At 42.0% G+C, this 18966-nt stretch overlaps 1 protein-coding gene across 4 annotated transcripts in view; it reads left to right on the top strand.

Moving 5' to 3' along the window:
* Positions 1–18966, top strand: part of CHST11 (carbohydrate sulfotransferase 11) — a 168206-nt gene that overhangs the window by 145615 nt on the left and 3625 nt on the right. For 2 of the 4 annotated variants that reach the window (XM_050969785.1, XM_050969786.1), the window contains exon 4: positions 17790–18568. In XM_050969785.1, the coding sequence (XP_050825742.1) occupies positions 17790–18568 (779 nt within the window). Of the gene's footprint in view, positions 1–17789 lie in introns of all 4 variants that reach the window. The other 2 variants (XM_050969788.1, XM_050969787.1) reach the window with 1 other exon arrangement.

The raw sequence follows: 18966 nt of genomic DNA, 5'->3' as shown, positions 1-18966 counted from the left end.
TTTTTAGTTTTAATCACTTAAAACATTTAAGTGATTAAAACATTTAGTTTTAATCACTTAAAACATTTAAATGTCTAGAAGAGGCACTGATTTACAAGTCCTTGTAAACTTCACACAAGGTTCAGGAAGGTCATGAATGCACAGAAGGCAGGGCCATTAGAAAAAGTAAAACAAGGGTGTCAGCATCTGCATTTTAAAAATGGATCTAAAATTTCTCATCCAAAATTGTAATTGTTATTCTTCACAGTAGCTGTATAGCTGTGAGCTACCTATCAAATTACTAAGGCAACCTTGAATGTAAAATTTTGTTGTGTAACATCCAAAAGTGTTTTCTTGTGGTGCTAGAGAACCTTTTTAGTCATCCCGCTTCTGCTCAACCTGTCTGATTCAGAGAGGCAGAGCTTTTTACATCTCCACGGAGTGATATGTTACATCCCTAGCTGCATCCTCATGATTTCACATATCCACACATTCTGTTAACTTTGTCAGTTTGGCAGCAAACCTATCATATTGGCCAGTTCTGGGAAACCAGGTGGTTAGAAATGCGCAAGGGTCCATGAGTCACCAAACACCAGGTTTCCCAGAGACACATCCATCAGTTTGGCTCTTCCAGCATGGCTGAGCTCAGTGGATGGGTCACTGCCCTGCTCTCCAGGTAACTGGGTGACCTTGGGCAGGTGACGAGACCCATCACTACTCCTTTCTAATGGCATGACAGGGAGAGCTGGAATCCTCTTTGGGCTTTTTGTCTGCCTTAGCTCCTGGCAAGGAATAGCTCAGGACCCTTCTCCAGCTGTATGTCTTGCTCCCATGGATGGTGGCACTGGACAAGAGCATTCACAAGTCAACACCAAAAAATTGCCAGGAGCTGGACACAGTCCGTGGATTTTCTATAAAAAAAAGTAATTATAGACTTTATTGCTGAGTGCCAAATCCATTTTTCACTCTTTTGGGATCTTTTGGAATAAACTTTATGTTCTGAGGTAGAGCAAACTGTCATAGTTTAATGCAGTGTTTTATGCCTCTTCCCTGCACTCTAACACCTGATTGCTGCTAATAGAAAAAGTTCTTGGGCATAAACCAGAACAAACCATGGCCTGGAAATGAAAAACAACCCTACCGAAAATGAAAGCCCCATCCCAGAAACGCACATACAGAGCAACAAACTCAGAATTTAGGTTGTCACACTGGTTTTCATTCAGACTTTTCTAACTGACACATTTCCACATTCATGATCTTATGGATATATTTAAGGGGGGATGGATTGGGAAAGGAAACTAACTTCAGCAGAATATCAAAAGAAATGTTTCTCAACAGAGAAGTGCATGAGGATTATAGAATACTTTCCTCCCCTAAAGCAAATGTCCTTCAAAAACAAGACTAGATGATGCATTGAATATGATACACTATGATAGTCCTCAGCAGGAAGTGAAAACATCTTTTCTAGCTCATAGCTCTGATGGGGGAAAATTTTCAAAGGTTTTAAGAAGCCACTGGTGCAGTAACTCCCATATGTAGTTTTAACAATAATCATCTCCATAACACTGTCTGTAACCCTCCCTAATGCTCCACACCAGGATTTGGGATGAGCCATCATCCTCTATTGAGCAGAGAAGCTGGGTGACTTCTGGCAGTAACCCTTCTGTCCTATAGAATCTCTGTGTAACATGGTGTGAGCTGTGGGGTTTCTTTCAGCAGTGATAGTGTTAGCATACGTCTCTTAATAACATCAGAAATTCCCAAGGAGTCAGATTTTCAAAGCATTTGGAAATCAAGAGGAAATTTTTATTAACTTCAATAATAGCTTTTGAACCAGGCCTATATGTGGAGATTTTTGTTTTGACATTGCCTAAGAGGGGGGTGAATTAGTTTTTTGATAGTACAGCACCAGATTGCAGGCTCTGCATCTGTGGCTTTTTAAAATTCAGAACAACTCTGTTTTTACTAGATTTGTGTTATCTCTTATTTTACTACAATCTTTTTTGCATTTCATAAATATTAATTTCCCAAGCAGTCTTGTTTGTTTAGTAGTTTTAATCTATCACAGACTTTTCTGTTTTCCTTTCCTCTCTTGTCCCAGAGAGATGATATCCTCTGCCATCAAAAGCAAGTTTTCTTCCTTCTCCAAGGAAGCTCTTCCGCCCAGAGATGTAGGAGCAGTATTTTTGCTAAGTATCATTTTTGTGTCCTTCTCCGTATTCCTTCCCCTTCACAGTCTAACACCACTGCCAGGCTCTGATTTCACTTGCTTCCTTGGAGGGAACAACTTTGCCAATGTTGTGTTTTCTCTTGTCATCCATGGACAGACATTTTAGACCATTCATTTGTCTTTGCACTGATGTGGAGGTACCAGGCTGCTTTAGCAGATGCCATTCAATCCCAGAGGGATGTTCCCAGGCAGGCTGTGGTTTTGTTACTGTTTGGAAGTTTTTTAATGGAATTGCTCTGACAGTTTGCTTTTCTTCACATTTTCCTTCACCTTCTCTGCTGTGTTTCTAGTTATTTTTAGTGCCAATGAGTAAGTTGTGGTAGGCTGAAACAAGTAGGCAGATTTGTAGTACTTCATTTAAGCTGTACCCCTAACCAGCTTCTTGATGCTACTTCTCCAAATTGGACTGGTTGGCTTAATATTGTACACCTATTCCAGATAAACTGTTTCTCACCTTTCTCTTGTCTGCACTGAACCAGTATTGGAAAAAAAAAATCTAACTTTTATTTTTTGCTATGAGCTTTACAGATCAGGGAACTTTATGGTTTGGTTTTTCTTTTGAGTAACAAATAGGTTGATTTTCGGGGCTGTAACAAACTCATACTATTAAATCAAAAACCAGACCAACACATGAAACTTCTATTTTATACTTCAAGTGATTTTTTTAAAATCCTGGTACATCTTCGAGTACTCTGACTGTACTTAACTCTGATGACTTTCTGTGAGATCTCAGTGGCATTTAAGACAGTTGTTTTGATAAACAGAAAGCTGTATGCATTACTGCAGAATTTGCTAAATATTTTGCAACGGGCAGTGCCAAATGTCTATTACTGATTTCTCATAAGCACCAAGTTGCTATAGAAGTTACATGCAAAGGTGAATCTCCCCAGTGTTGTTCAGAGAAGAAATGACAAGGAGGGAAAGGTGTAAGCCTAAACTGAATGCTTTGAGTATCTGTAATCTACTGATTCCGGCATTCTTTACTGCCACAGTTTCTCAATGTGGATCTTGAGTCTCCAGTTTAATCCATTTAACTAGTCTGTCTGTAGCAGAAAGGACTAGAAAACTCAGGGTGGACAAATATTTGGAGGTATATCTTGTTCTGACATTCTCCCAGAGCAGTACCAAGAACCAGTGCTGAAAAATAAATCCCATTTCCCCTCTTAAGAAAAAGGCAAGATGACAGAAAACTGAAAGTGCTGATAGCCTTAGGTTGCTGAGTCTTGAGCCTGTCAGTTGCACTTGGACAGAGAAGAGGTGTTGGAAGAGGACAAGGTTCAGCTTGTGAAGATGGTAAAAGAATGCAGCAACACTGAACTGGTTCTTTGTGGCTAGCTTCTCACATCTAGAAAGTGGGGATGATGCTTTAAAGTTTGTAGATTGAAAAAATACCAGGTAAGTACTGAGTGTTATTTTTATCCCAGACCTTGATCTACAATAGTGGCTCCAGGTGCAGCCTCAGGAAAAGTTAAACATCCTGCCAGCACCTGCAGATAGATACCTCTGCAGTTTATCTGAGCTTTATTTGGGAATAAGCATTTATTCCCACTGAACATACATCTGTTGCCTTCAGTCCCTAAATAGGCTGGTCATAGCTAAAATATGCCCATGTTTTTGTGGACTCATGTCCGCTCCACGACTCACCACAGGGAGCTGAGAGATCTCATAGTACTTTTAACAAGCTGCACTTTGAGGCTGCAGTTGTGGCCCCGAGATTTACTGAGCTCAGTTGATCTGCAAAAACTAAGCAGAGTCCAGAGGATGGGAGGGACACAATCCTGTCTGCAATGGGTGAAGATGGAACAAAAAATATTGTTACAATGATGTGCAGGCTCTTCATAGCTTAGCTGTCTGTTGGGCAGTTCAGGTTTTTTCAGTTCATCTTGTTTTCTCCTCCTGGAAACAGTCGAGCGAACCAGCAGTCTGTCTCTGGTCAGGTGGTCCTTCTCTCTCCAGAGCTGCAGACAAAAGGACACGAATCATGAAAAGCAAAACAGGAGCAAATGTTCTGCATCAGGTTTAAAGTAGCAGTGTATGGTAGCTGCTTTATCTCAATCTCCTAAGAATACCTGTGTTTTGGGGCAGTCTTCTACTCATCCTGTTTAACATTCGTGTCTTCCTTTGAAAATGTTTGCATCTCCCCCACTCTTCTCCCAGCCCTCCCATGGGTTTGAAAGTTTAACTTGAGCTCCAGTTATGTTGAGGGCAGCTTGCAAAAGGGGTTGTTAAATGGAGAACAGTCAGAGAGAGGGAAGAGCAGTGAGAGGCAGAAGTGGAAAAGAAGCTCAAGTGGAAGGAAGAGTTAATGCTAACCTTAAAATTACTGGGATTACCTTAGACCCTCTATTGCATTAACCTGGGGCTGAGTGAACAGGGTGGTGTTAATAAGATGAGTTAACGGGCCATAACCGCTTCTGAAGAGCACTGGGAAGAGGGACTGAAGTTGTGGGCTTGGACTTGCAGGTGCATAAAGAGAGATGATGGGAGAGCTGGAGTAAGAGAGTGCCTGGGAAAGCAGAATAAATGGAATGAAATTACAGTTTGTTCCTGGAAGTAGTGAATCCCTTGTACTACTTTCCCCTGTGAACAAAGTTTATTTTTAAACAAACAAAGCCAGAGATAAAGTTAGGTCATGAAGCAGGAAGTGAATATCTCTAAAAACAGGAGAAGTTGGGAAGAGGTTTTGTGAGACTTCCCTGCTCGTGCTGGCTGGGATACACATCGGTGGAAGATACCCATGGGATAGATTGCAGGATTGGACATAGAGTTGCAAACACCAGATCAAAAGTATTTAAGCATGGTCCTTACAAATGGGCCTTTGTGCAGTGACCTGCTCCTGCTAGGATCAACCATCAGTAGGAATTTAGAAACAACAGGATAAAAAGACTCATGAAATCAGTTTTATATTTGAAATGCGAAGCTAAGACGGTTGAAATCAGTTTAGATGTCATTGTTAATCCTAGGTCAGCTGTGCTGATATATCTCAAAAAAGACAGGATGTGTTCAAAGAGCAAAATCCACTGTTCATTATCAGTATGTTTGTGGAGACATTTGTGCTGTGGAGGCACCCCCATCTGAAGGGCACGGTGCATTGGCAGCTCTCCCTGTCTTGGCAAGACAGGTCCTGCAGCAGGCAATGCTGCAGGTTGGAGGAGAAACCTTGAGCTCTTCATTCATGGATCCAGTGGGTGGAAGCTCCTGCAGAGTGTCTAAAATGACAGCTCTCTTATCAAGAAACTGTAATTCTGTCAGGAATATCAGTTATGTGAACTTGTCACATTATGTGAACTTTTCACTTTTCCTTGCTCCCATGAATTATATGTCCATGTTACCTGGCAGCTCTGGAGAAGGACAACCTCTATTCAGTACACCAGAACATCATCTACTGCCAATATTTCTCAGGAGCCCTCAGACATCTCTGCTGTCTTGACTGAAATCATCAGGGAGGTGGCAGCAGTTCCAGGTACTGACTGAGTAGGCACGATGCATGCTTCTCACACCCACCCTACTAAGAAAAATCAGCAACAAATGTGGTTTTTCCCCTCCACTTTGCCACTGAATTTTTTTCAATCCTACCTACTTACACATCAAAATGTGTTTCAGTGCTTCAGGACAGCCTGGGAGCACCCATTAGCCCTGGTCTGTGACCCACATAACTGCTTGTGCCATCTGGGTGCTTACTGCTTGGATATGGGTAGGGATGCATATACAAGTATCCATAGGTATGTACTGAGGGAGATGTGTGCATTCCTGCCTAACTTCTTGGCATTATTGTTCATCAAAGAGAAAATAAGCAGCTTATGAAAACAAAAGTCCTGGAAACCATAACAGACTGGTAAGGGTGGGCAAGCAGAAGTCAGGGGTAGCTGACAATAACAACAAACTGCACAGTGAATGAAGTGCCAGTCTGTGTCCTACCTGAGCTGAGGAGGAGTTGGCCCTGCTGTGAGCAGCTCCAGGCCAAGTTCACCCTGTGCCACCGAGGAGCCTGCAGAGGCAGAACAGGCCAGGCTGTGTGTGTGACAGAGCCGCCCTGTTCCCCACGGCAGCAGCAGGCACGGTTCCATGGAGCACACAGGCGCTTTGCCACGGAGCCTCATGGAGCACACACTCTTGGTTCTGCTCGCCCTGCAGCTGAATGCCTTGACTCACTGCTGGCTGTCAGACCACGTCTCTTCAGACTGCGGGTTGGCAGCTGTCTGCCTTGCCTCGCTGCTCAGGGACGGTGGAGAGCCTCCCGATCTTTCCATGCCCTCTGCACTCACCAAGGCCCCTGCCTGGTGCTGCAGGCTTGTTAGCTCAGGGACAGCAGGGACCTGCTCCAGGGGGCTTTGCATGCAGAGCGAGAGCTGGCTGAAAACTCAGTCCTGGAGCTCTGTTTTCTTCCCATCTTTGCTGGCATGCTTTAGCTGCAGGTGGGATAAGGCAGATGACAAGGGTATTAGAGTAAGGAAGAGGGAGCCAGCCCTTTCAGCAGATTGAGAGGGAACTGATGAGAGGCTGGCATGCCTTCAGCATCTGTGAAAGGAGCAGAGGGCAAGGAGACAGTATTTGGCTGCAGCAAGAGAAGGATCCCAGAAGCCTGAGCTCAAAGGGGCCTTTTCTGCTCATTTTCTTTGAGAAGTTTAAAAAAGTATGAGCATTTAAAAAAAAAGGAAAAGAAGATGATGTGCAATTTCTTTCAGGCTGTAGTTGAGGTAACAGTTTGGAAAAAATAGCTGCCATTTAAAGAAACACTAAGAATTTGTTCTTTTATTGTAAAGCAACATTTAGCACACAGTCCCTAAATAGATCTGTTATTAGATGAGACAGAGAACCCTTAGAAATCACAGTAAACACAGCTGTAGAGGTGAGGAAAATGTATAAGGCATCATACTAATATTCGTACTTTCCAGTTTTCTTGAATGGCTGACAAAAGGGACTTTTAACATTATTCTCATGCTCTAACATAAGAAGAATTAATGTAGCAAGTCAGATGCTTAAAAATGCAGCTAAGTCACCCTAGGCTTGTCAGGGTTTAAGGAAGATTACCTAGGTACATTTTCTGTTCTTTTATTTCTGTGCTGAGGAACCCAGGAAGACTGCAAGTTTTCAACAAGGGCCTGGTGGTTGGATCCAGAGAATGTTGGATGTTGTCTGTGTGGAGCAGGCACAGTGGGTGGAGCTCGTTGGCGTTTGTGAAGAGGTGTCAGTGGCCAGCAGGGAAAGTAGACTTATGGATGTGTGCTTTGCCTCCCAGCCAACCTGTGGTAGAATCCCTTGTGATTGGCTATGGGAGTGGGTTTATTTTAGTGTACAAAGACTGAAACAGCTAAGGGTTTCAGCAGTAACAGAAAACATTGAAAAAGCAAATTATTTCCTTTCCTGTGTCATGGTTCATCTTCTGACTTTTGTCTTGATCCTCTTTGGGCCCAACCCTGACAGAATTATAGTTGGGCTGAAGGACTGCTGGCTGGCTTGTTTGGGACTGAGCATCCCTCAGGGTTGGAGTCACTAATGTTTATCTCAGTAAAGAATAAATCAGACCTAGGAAGCTATTGATGAAGCAGGCTTTTTGTGCTAACCCGTAATTTCTGTGCTACATTCTGCAGCAGGAAAGTTTCCTGGGAAGCCTGTGGTAATTAAGATTATAAATGAATGCTAGCATTATAGTATAAGTATTTTGTTTTTTCAAGCAGGAGGTCATCTAATTCTTCTTGAACAGTAGCAGAAAGGTGAGATGTTTTGAGTTAACTGTAATTAAGACCATGGAGAATGAGCAACCCTGGGTAGTCACCTTCTGTGAGCATTACTGAGCAGCACAGTCAAATATGCCAGAAAAAGTTACCTTAGCAAAGTTTAGTCTAAGCACAATATAACCTTACCAAGACGAAGTAAAATAAACCTAAAGTTAATTTGTGATAGTTTAGTCAAAGAGAAGAAAATCATTACCCAAAGGGTTTAGGTATTTTGCCAGTCTGTGCCAGGATGAATTAATCCAGATCATTAGAAGAAAAGAGAGCCATGCTGAGATAGGAGATGCAATCTGTTCTTGTTTCTGACACTGACCTTCTGGGAGGGTGAGATTAGCTCTCTCTTCCCTGTCTTCTCTGGACCTTGGCATCATCCAGTTAGACTGAAGAAAGGCTCACAGGGCAGACCTTACAGCAGAGTTACATGGCAAGCATCAGCACTTCTACTTCCAGCCTCTTACCTTAAAAATAACAACACTGCATCCCTGACCCACAGGAGTAGCATTCACCATGCCTGCTTGGATTGGGGAACAACTAAACACACTAAACACGTAATTGCAGAGTTCCCCTCTCCTTGAGGGGGTTGCTAAAGCCCATGAATTATATGTAAGGAAACCAGCTACGCAGCAGCTCTCTCCTGTTTCTCCTATTTGGGTTTCAAAAGCTTTGGGTGTGCTGCACACTGAGTTAAAAATTGGAAACATATTACCTGGATTTAGCATGGGACTGAGTAAATTGTATTCACTTAAAATAGCAGATACCCTGCTGAGAAAAAAAAAAAAAAGTATTTCTACTTGACTGTGTGATACATAAACTGCAACCCAGAGGTACAGGAGGAGGATTTGTGTTTCTGAGAAATCCATACATGTTGGCTGCCAGGTCAGACCTGCTGAGGGGAGCAAGGCACATATGTCCCAGGCAATTCCAGGCATTCAGACCTCTTGCATCTCCTCCCCATCTCCTGTGCAGGGTTTCATGTGGTTTCTGTCTGAGCTCCTGTCTGGTCTCTGCCCATCCTGGAGCTGGATGGTGTTGCCTTTTCCTCAGGGAGGTTTCATTCACAGCACTGACTGCCCCCTGCCTGTATGGCTCTGCAAAAGCCTTGCTCCTGGAGTGTGTGAAATACTGAGATTTATGATAGTGAGCTTAGCTTACAGAAGCCACCTCCCATGTTTGCAAAGCTTGAAGGACCTGCAAGACAACACCAGCCTATGTGTTGGGATAATTTGAGTCCTTTTACCTTTTTGGGCAGATGGATGTTCCCAATGCTGGACATTCCTCATTCTGTTTCAGCACAGATGTATCTTACCTTTCTGTTAGGATCTATCCTGTATCTGAGTCTCTCTTGTTTAGCTCTGTTACTACTTGTCCTAACCAGACTGAGTCCAAATTATTCCTTTCCTCTTCGTGGAATTTCTTATGTATTTTTGTATTTACATATCTACTCTATCCTGTTTCCTCACTCCACCCAGTTTATCTCACCCCTGTAACCACAACTCCTTGCAACACAGAAACAGATGTCAGTTTTTCCGTTGTCTCCTAGATGCCAGCTATGTTAAAATGTTGCTTCTTACTCTGTTTTTTAAGGGCTACTCCCTGCTCCACCCTGGCTGACTCCATGTATGCCTAGTGCTCCTCCTTGTGCATCACTCTGATGTCCATGACGTGCCTTTTCCTAACCAATTCTCAAGCTTTTCCTTGAAAATCATATCTACAGCTCCCATAGTAAAGATATAATAGCAGAGTGCAGCAGCTACAGGTCACTCACTTGGCTTCGAGCTTCCCAACCCATGTGCTTTCCCCTGAGTTTGGGTTGTGCCAGTTAATGTTTTATCTATGCCCCAACAGTAACCTGGCAGTTGTGAGATACAAGTGGAAGCCTTTTTGACCCAGTCTGCTGTCCCTGCTGGCTTGGAGGAAGTTCTGCAAGCCTGGCCCTTTTCCAAGCACCTTTGCACAACAGCAGTGTATCCTTGGGAAAGGAGGGTTAGAAGGACAGTGGTTGTGTCCCTGTGTGTTACAGGTTCCACCCACAGGTCTGGAGAGCATGAGCTCAGCCCCAGCCATCAGAAGTGTGCAGAACTGTCTGTCCATGTGCGTGTGCTGGAGGGGAAAGGACAGAGAGTTTTAATTTTAAAATGAAATTCATACAATAGCCAGACCTTTCAGCTTTTTCATGCAAAAAGTGATTTTTCGCTGCACTTACAGAATGAGCCAGGAGCAAACAGATTCATCACACGCCATCCTTTCATGCCAGAGCAGCAGCCAGCGGCTGTGGCTGTGGTGCAGAGAGGTCAGGTCCCACCACAGAACCTGTGAGATGGGAAAGCAGCACAGATCCATCACCCTCACCACACCATGGCTGCTGAGGTCCCAGACTGGGGTTTCATCTGTTTCTTCTTTTTGTGAGAGGAAAAAAAAAAAAAGGATTGATCATCTATTCCCCTTCTCCCCCTCCTTTTGTTTGGCTGATGGAAAGACAGTGCAAAGTGCTCTTTGTACAAGAAACATGAAGCTCCAAACTCATCTTCTATAAATTAAATCCCAGTAAGCCCACCAGCATGAAGATTGCTTGCTTTAAGTGTTCCCAGCTCAAGACTTCTCTGGCCCTCCGTGAAGATTTCCTACCTCTTGCATGTATTGCACTTAAAATCAGTCACTTCAGTTTTATCCTGCCCTGTGTCTGTAATATTTCTCCAGAGCTTTAGAACAGCAATATACATGTCAACACATCCTTCACCCTCTATATGGCCAGGCCATAGGTCTTTCTGCATGATCTTCCTTGGGACTTGCAACTTTTCCCTCTCCTTATTCAGAGGAGACACTTTACAAGATGTATACTTTATCTTATTAGCCCCAAACTCTATGTATGGTATGAGTCCTGATACCAAATTGTTCCTATTAGGGAGAATGGGAATGGACAGGCTTCCTAAGATGTTAGGGATTATGCAGGAGAAGGTGGCATTGGAAGGGAGCTGGTTCTTTTTTTCCTGAATCAGTATCTTGTGTGATAGTTTTAGCCTGATTAAAAAGCTGGTTTTCTATGCAGCTATGCCATTTGTTGTCAGTCTCTGATTTTTCAAGATTTCGCATCATTTAGCCTCTCTGTGATACTTTACTTTTTCTCCAAGATGAAAAGGTCAATACTTAATGACCGAGTTGTGAAGTTTTCCCAGGATACTGTCAGCATCTGTGGCTGCATGTGTGTCTGTTGCCAGGTTTTGCCTGTTCAGCGTTGGTTATTTTTCTAGCACCCAAGTAGTATTTGTCTAGTACCTGGTCAAAGAAGAGTGAAGGGCAAAGTTGATGTGGGTTTGGGGTTTAATTAAATCATTGTAGTCCCCACAGTAATGCTGAATTATCTCACCCTTCTCTGCTGTGCCCTCCTCCGAGTGCACACAGACACACAGGCACAAAGTTGGGGACGTGCATAGGAAAAGGAAGGAGGGAATGTATGAAGCAATTCGGGATTTTTGGCAATACAGTGCTAGCAGCTACTGTGTATGACTGCTTTACTTTCAAGAGCTTTGATCCTTCTTTTCATAATGCTGGTGCATTCTCTGCAATGGGAACTGAAATTTGTGTGGCTATCTTGGTTTGCAATAAAAAGAATTGAAAAAAAAAAGTGTATTCAGCCTTATCTTCTCCATAGGACGCTAGGTTCAATGCATGAAATAGAGAAAGCAATAAAGCTTTGTAATATTTCAAGAGTTTCCTTCAGAGGATATAATTTGCTTCTAAAAAGTTCTCACTTGATAAAAATGCTCCTAATATTCATTTTGTGTTCTATTATCCAGTCATTCTGTAGAGACAATTTCATAGCAAATTCATATTCCAGTTTGCCTGTCCACAGGTTTTCAGGGAAGATGTTAAGCATTTCTATCTTCAGGACACACAATATACTTTCTCTGAATGAATATTAATTTTTGGTATGCTCCTCACTTGAGTGCTCAAAGGTTTTGAAAAAGTTAAGTCAAAATTAATATGCTGTGAAATGTGAATTAAATCAAAGTATGAAAAGTTGCAAAGCTATTACTTTAAAAAAATGTTGCAGTTCAGGTCAGTTCAAGAAAATCCCTTTATTGAAAATGCAATTGTTCTTTTATAACAGTGTTTTGATTTGCACAGCTACAATTGTCTGACTGTCATTTGTAGGAATCTGCACAGAGTAATAATTATTTGTGATGATTTGAGAAATGCTTGGACTGTCAAGTATGAAAAATTGCTGGTTCCCCATTATTGTCTAATGCTGAACATTTTGAAGAATACAATCTAGAACTTGGTGTACAGCACATGTATACACTAAGTAGGGTAATTATGGATGCAAATTGTAAAAGCCAAGTCTTAAAATAGTCTAAACCATGTTTGTAATTTTAAGGCTCTCCATCAAGGTTTCAAGAATCTTATTCACACCTTTCATGTGAAAACAGGATTGAAAACATGCTTGCATGTAACCTCATGCTCAAAAATCCCCCCCTTTTAGCATCTGGGAAAACAAAAGTAACACTAAAAAACATTTTGTATATTGAATAACAAACAACTCCTAGAACTCAGATGGTGTAATAGATAGGCTGGGGGAAGGAGAGCTGATAATAACTGAGACTTCAGACAACTGACTCTCTTGATGTCACACCAGGACCATTAGTGCCTCCTATAGTTAGTCTGTTTGACAGTTCTCCCTTGAAGACCTTTCTTTCTCTGGATTCTGAGGCTGCTATACACACCCCTTCTGAACAAATACTATTAAGAAGAATTTGGTGGAGATGAGCTTTGGTTTTATCAGTGCTGGATAGACCCAGCTGGATGTCAGCTGGTTTTTAGTTAATGGACCACAGATGGGGGGAGCTCTGCAGCAATTAGTACAGTTCTAACATAGGACACAAACCAAACCTCCAAACAAAGTTACAAAGGTAACTGAAGAATTAAAGGCAGATGCAAAATCTTCGTTAAGGCAAAATTGAAGAGAAAAATCAATTTAGCAAGGAATGGGCCTGCAAGCGGCATTCACGATATTTATCCTCTTTATTGCATGCTAAACTAATTTTGATAATTTTGCCCTTCAGTCTGCCAAGATCAAGTGTCATGTTAGCAGCCCCAGCATTGGCTGGTTGTGAGGCTGGTTACAGTAATACAGAACTAGCTGCAGGCAATGCAACAGAATTAAATGAAACCCTGCCTGGTAAATATGGAGGGTTTCCATCATAGTTTTCATAGTGAGACAGAATTTAATTAGTGGGCATTTTGAGTGACAATTCAGTATTTCTTCTATTAAAAACTGATTTCAGTACAGGTACATGTGAATTGACTTGATCTCTGCACCTAGTTTTCAGTAGACTATTACATTCAGAAAAAAATAAAAAATTACCTGTTGTTTAAATCTGTACTTGCTGCTTGGCCGTCAAGCTTGGAAAGGTCTTCAAAGATTACTTTATCCTGCTGTGCCTAGGTAACCAGAAGGAAATACCTCCCATCTCATTACTCTGGTTTACCTTGAATAACCTTTTCCTGTAATGAGTTGATGACTGCCAGTTGGTTAGCATATGCATTTCTGGTCAGAATATTCTCTAGTGCTCTCCACAAAACACCCTCCTGCCCCCCTGCACACACCCACCCACCTTCCACTGAACAGAAGACATCCACATGGGTAGAGTGTGCTGGACTTCGCTCCCTTGTTGCTACTTTGGGACTGATGGAGATGAGAAGCTTCTGGGATCAGAGTGTCCCCAGACTACTTTTTTTCTTTTTCCTTCTTTTAACGCCACTGAGCTTAGAAGTCTCCCACTGCTCATGTCACTTCATTGTTCAACTTCGTTGCTGCATCAGAAAAGGAAGGAAAACTTTGATCTTGACATGCCCTTCTTCTCTGTCCCCCTTTTCAACTTCTGCAGGAAAACAAAAATATTAAGTGCATCTCTGGTGTCAATCCTTTCAGGGGAGAACAGCTGCTTTTATCAGATGTCTTCCCAAAACCTTTAATGGCCTGATGAAGTCCAAGTTGAGCTGTCAGAGGACACACTCGAGCACAAACTTTATCACCATCCCCACACTGCTCTCAGGGTAATCTGCGCACAGGCTTAAAAGTGTCCTCTCCCAAAGTGGATTTAGACTATTAATTATTGTGGTTTCTAGAACTGAAGGGTCAGCAAGGACCTCTGGTAATGAGCACAGGCACAGCCATCAGTGTCCAGGCAGCAGCTGCACACTCATGACTCTGCTGTAGCCACATCTGTTACAGCTTTGGAGGAAGAAAAGTCCGTGACCCCATTTGTTTGTCTTGTCCTTCACCATCCATGGGTTTAAAGATATCTGTTCCTTGGATCTTCTCTCTGGCTGCTTAAATTTGTGGGGTATATTTTCCTCATTAGCTGTGAGCACATTTGCACTTTTTCCCTGGACAAGTAGGTGTCTAGTTTAAACAAATGTGTTTCCAGCCTCATTTAAACTTAGTGTTTCTCCAGGTCCCCTTACCAGCTTCAGGAGTGAAATTGTTATGTGGCTTAAAAGCCTTGCCTGTAGCTTTAAAAGAAGAGGAACCATATTACCATCAGATAACTCACTGTTACTGTATGGTTTCAAAATACAAAATTGAAAATGCTCTTATGATTGCCTTCCATGGTGCTTGAGCATGTCCTTTGTGCAAAGGAGAGTTTGGTGGTTCTTTCAGGATTCCATTAAAGGCTCTCAGGTGCCTTACCTGGCCTTTCACTTGAGCAGGGTCAATGAGGGTTGTTCACTTGAGCAGGGTCAAGGGGTTGATGGATGTTGCCATCAAACCTCGAGGAGAGCCAGCAGGACTCTGTGTCTCTAGGGGAAGCAGGTAGGTCAGCTTTTTTAGGGTGCATCAGGTGTGTTAGCTTCAGAAGAAATGGGCTTTATACACTTGGCATTGTTCTAAGACAGTCACTAGATTGGCCTTTTATCTTTGTTTGTTTGTTTGTTTGTTTTAGTAAACTGAAGTCAGTAGGATAGAATAAAAAGGAAGTCAAGCTTTCTATTTCCTACGTGGCCTTTCATCCAAAGGGTGCTGTCATTGATGAGAACTAGACAATCCCCTTTTACTGTTGAATTGCTATTTAATATGCATTCTCTGTGCCCCCAGGCAGGTCAGAGTACATGCACAGCTCACCCTGGGGTGTTGCTGTGTACTTAGTAAATGTGGCTTTTATGCCATTTCTTCATTTTTTTCCATGTTAAAAAGAACAAGAAGAAAGTACCACTTAAAAATGCACAAGTGTAATCTTCTAAATGAATTTAATATAGTACAAGCTCATTGGTAATTGCAAATAGTAACACTGCATTTTTCCCCTTACTCTAAATGTCTGAAAATCTCATTAATGTTAATGTATGGGGAAGTGCTTAGCCTATTGATGGAGGAATGCAATCAGGAGCAAAGCACAGCTCTACAAAGATTCATCTGCAGATTAGGGTCTGGAGCAACCATTAGATTATCAAATCTGACCTTTTATCTAATACGGACCATAGAATCTCATCCACTTAATTCTGTATTTATCCTAAGAATAGCACCAGAAAATCAGATACAGTGCATTAACATATTATAATGTAGCAATTCTTTCTCTTTCTTTCTCTTCTTCTTTCTTTCTTTCTTTCTTCTTTCTTTCTTTCTTTCTTTCTTCTTTCTTTCTTTCTTTCTTTCTTTCTTTCTTTCTTTCTTTCTTTCTTTCTTTCTTTCTTTCTTTCTTTCTTTCTAAAATCTCGGGCAAACAGCACTCCTGTGCTATATGATTTTGGATGAAAATCTGCAGGAGGAGAGATTTCAGCTTTTTATTTGCAAAAGAGAATTTGTATGTCTGTGTGTTTGCATAGGGTTTTGTTCAGTTCTTTGAAAACTGTTGACTGTTAACTAATGAGTATAGAGCTGATCGAGATCCATTACTTCTGTTTTTCTCTGAGGACATCATAAATTGAAAGAGGCTTTTTTTTTTTTTTAACAGAAAAAGTAATTTTCTCGAAAAATCTGTGTGGTCCATGACAACTGCTTTCTAACATCTAATTTGGAAACTCCCTGCCAGTCAGTTTTCCTAGGAAGCAGAAAGCACATTTCACATCTGGCTTCTCATCTCTTTGACTGTTACATAAAACTGCCCTTGAAGTGCACCTGAGAGATATCCAGGGGGATACCACACACATATAAAAAACAAGCCAAGCTGTCTAAAAGAACTGCACTGAGCTAGTGCACATTTTAACCACTAGCCAGCATTTTACTGAACAGAGGAGCAAAAGAGATGAGGAAAGTATGAGGGAATTCAGAGGAGAAGTGCTGGGCGGCACTGTGCAAAATACAGAGGTCCCAGGCTTGGCACATATACACTCTCTTGAAGAAAAAGTCATGCAGAGTTGACCTGCACCAGCCCCTTGGTGTTGCTCATACCACGGAGACATTTCTCTGCAACCCACCACAGCCCAGGCAGAGGGAGAGTCTCTGTTGATCTCACACTGCAAAAGCGTTTGCTGCCCTTTGGGTGGGTGAAACTTGGGCTCTTAGCACTAGTCTGTAACAAAGCAATTTCTGCTTCCTTTCTCTGCAAAGCTCAGAAGTCCTGCAACTGTCTTGGTCCCATTTTGGAGTTTCATTTAGGTTTCAACTCTGAAGTTCATTTGTATTCTATTCTTTGAGTTTTGATGGGTTTTTTAAATATGAATCATGGCTAAGTACTGCTATTGAAAGCAGAGATTTGTCCCATGACTGCAGGAACTGGAGGTTCAGAACTCCCAAGCTGGTGCAAAACCATTTGCGCTAAGGACAGAGGGTTTTGCCTGGCATGTATATTTTTTTTTTCTGGTATACTGGCAGGGAGAAAGACCCCTATAACCAAAGGAACACACATAGCAGGTACATAGAGTCTGCACTGCCTCAAATACTTCTTTTCAGTGTCCTGTGATTCATGTTAATTCACCAAGGTACAAGATAAATACTTTTGAAAGACTAGCATAAAAGAAGGAATCTCAGACCTCCTTGCCTATCAAATAGGAAGGTCAATACTTGCCTTAATTCTTGTCTTTGAGGCTAAATAAGTTATTGAGCATAAGGTTCTTCAGAATTCACAGGTAAATAGTGTTAAATAAATGTAAATAACATTACCAACATCTTCCCACTCTTGCTTTGATGCAGTTTTTTCTCAATAAGAATAAGGTATTATAGCAGGATAGGGCTGTACAGAAAAACCCTGTGCCATGCAGAGACACCTCTGAATAACCAAACACAGGAGCCCTGCACTGGCATGGTCTGAATAAATCTTCCTCTTGGGGAGTTGCAGGAATATCCATGGACTTCATTTATTATGGCCGTAGCCATATAAGCCATATTCAAGGTCATAGCCAAGAAACAAGCCATGACTATTAAATTTTCTGACCAAAAAGACACCAGTAACATGAACACACAGTATTTTCATTTTGTCAAATTTTCTAGTATCCTCCTACCCCATCTCGGCAGCAAAAGGTCCAACATTGCTGTAGCTGTGGGTTTAACTGCAGAGTGGAGGCAAAATTTGTTTTCCAGGCCTAAGAGAAGCAGTGACCACATCTCAGGATGAGAGTTCTGTAAATACACTTGCCACCATGCTGTGTGAGCACTAGTGCTCCTTAATATTGTCTTCAAAGCAACGCTCTGGGTGCTCTCTGAACAGCATTTAATCAGTGTGTATCAGGAAGTTTTGAGACAAAAACAGTTCATCTTCTAGAATAGTGTCAGTTCTTATTATGTCTTAGCCACATAATGAATTATTCAATGCAGGGAAAGATCTGCTTTTCTATGAATTTGTATAATAAGCAAAAAAGGCATTGAGAGTTTCCCAGCCCTCAACCTGCTGGTGCCTGTGCTTCCTTTGCAGTTGTCCAACACAGCAATTCTTCATCAGATCAGACGAGACCAAGTGACAGACACGTGCCGAGCAAACAGCATGTCCAGCAGGAAGCGCCGTGTGCTGACACCCAACGATCTCAAGCACCTGGTCGTGGATGAGGATCATGAAATGATCTATTGCTATGTTCCCAAAGTGGCCTGCACAAACTGGAAGAGAGTCATGATGGTTCTTACGGGAAGAGGGAAGTACAGTGATCCGATGGAAATCCCGGCCAATGAAGCCCACATTTCTTCAAACCTGAAGACCCTCAACCAGTACAGTATCCCAGAGATCAACCACCGCTTGAAAAACTACATGAAGTTCCTCTTTGTTCGTGAGCCTTTTGAAAGACTGGTGTCAGCCTACAGGAACAAGTTCACCCAGAAGTACAACACTTCCTTCCACAAGCGATACGGCACCAAAATCGTGAGGCGCCAGAGGAAAAATGCAACCCAGGAGGCTCTGCAGAAAGGTGATGATGTGAAATTTGAAGAGTTCGTGGCATATCTCATCGACCCACACACCCAAAGAGAAGAGCCCTTCAACGAGCACTGGCAGACTGTGTACTCCCTCTGCCACCCTTGCCACATCCACTACGACCTCATAGGAAAGTACGAAACGCTTGAAGAGGATTCGAATTATGTTCTCCAGCTGGCAGGAGTAGGCAACTACCTGAAATTCCCCACCTATGCAAAGTCTACGAGAACTACTGATGAAATGACCACAGAGTTCTTCCAGAACATCAGCTCCTTGCACCAAACGCAGCTGTATGAAGTCTACAAACTTGATTTTTTAATGTTTAATTACTCAGTGCCAAGCTACCTGAAATTGGAATGAGGGATGGTCTAGGGGAAAGAGGGGAGAGAAAGCCTGTTTTATTTAAGATTTCTATTTGTCATAATAAATATGGAGAATGGGTTATTTTGTAAATTAATATTTTCTTTTTTTTGAATGATGCTGCGAGCAGCACAGTCAAAATTATTTAAATCAACTGTAAGAAAGGACAGCTCTCTTTGCAGGGTAAGGGATTGTGACGATCTAGCTGTAAAAATGAATAATACTGCTACACTGTTTAAACTAATGTTAATTGTGTTCTGGTGAATTTCATTGATCTTGCATTCCTCCAGTTCTTATTAATGTTATTTATACTTATTTAAAACATTGT

Source organism: Serinus canaria, chromosome 1A (assembly GCF_022539315.1).
Source record: "Serinus canaria isolate serCan28SL12 chromosome 1A, serCan2020, whole genome shotgun sequence".
Classification (NCBI taxonomy): Eukaryota; Metazoa; Chordata; class Aves; order Passeriformes; family Fringillidae; genus Serinus; species Serinus canaria.
The sequence above is the reverse complement of the archived record's forward strand: the minus strand, read 5'-3'. Positions and strand labels throughout refer to the sequence as shown.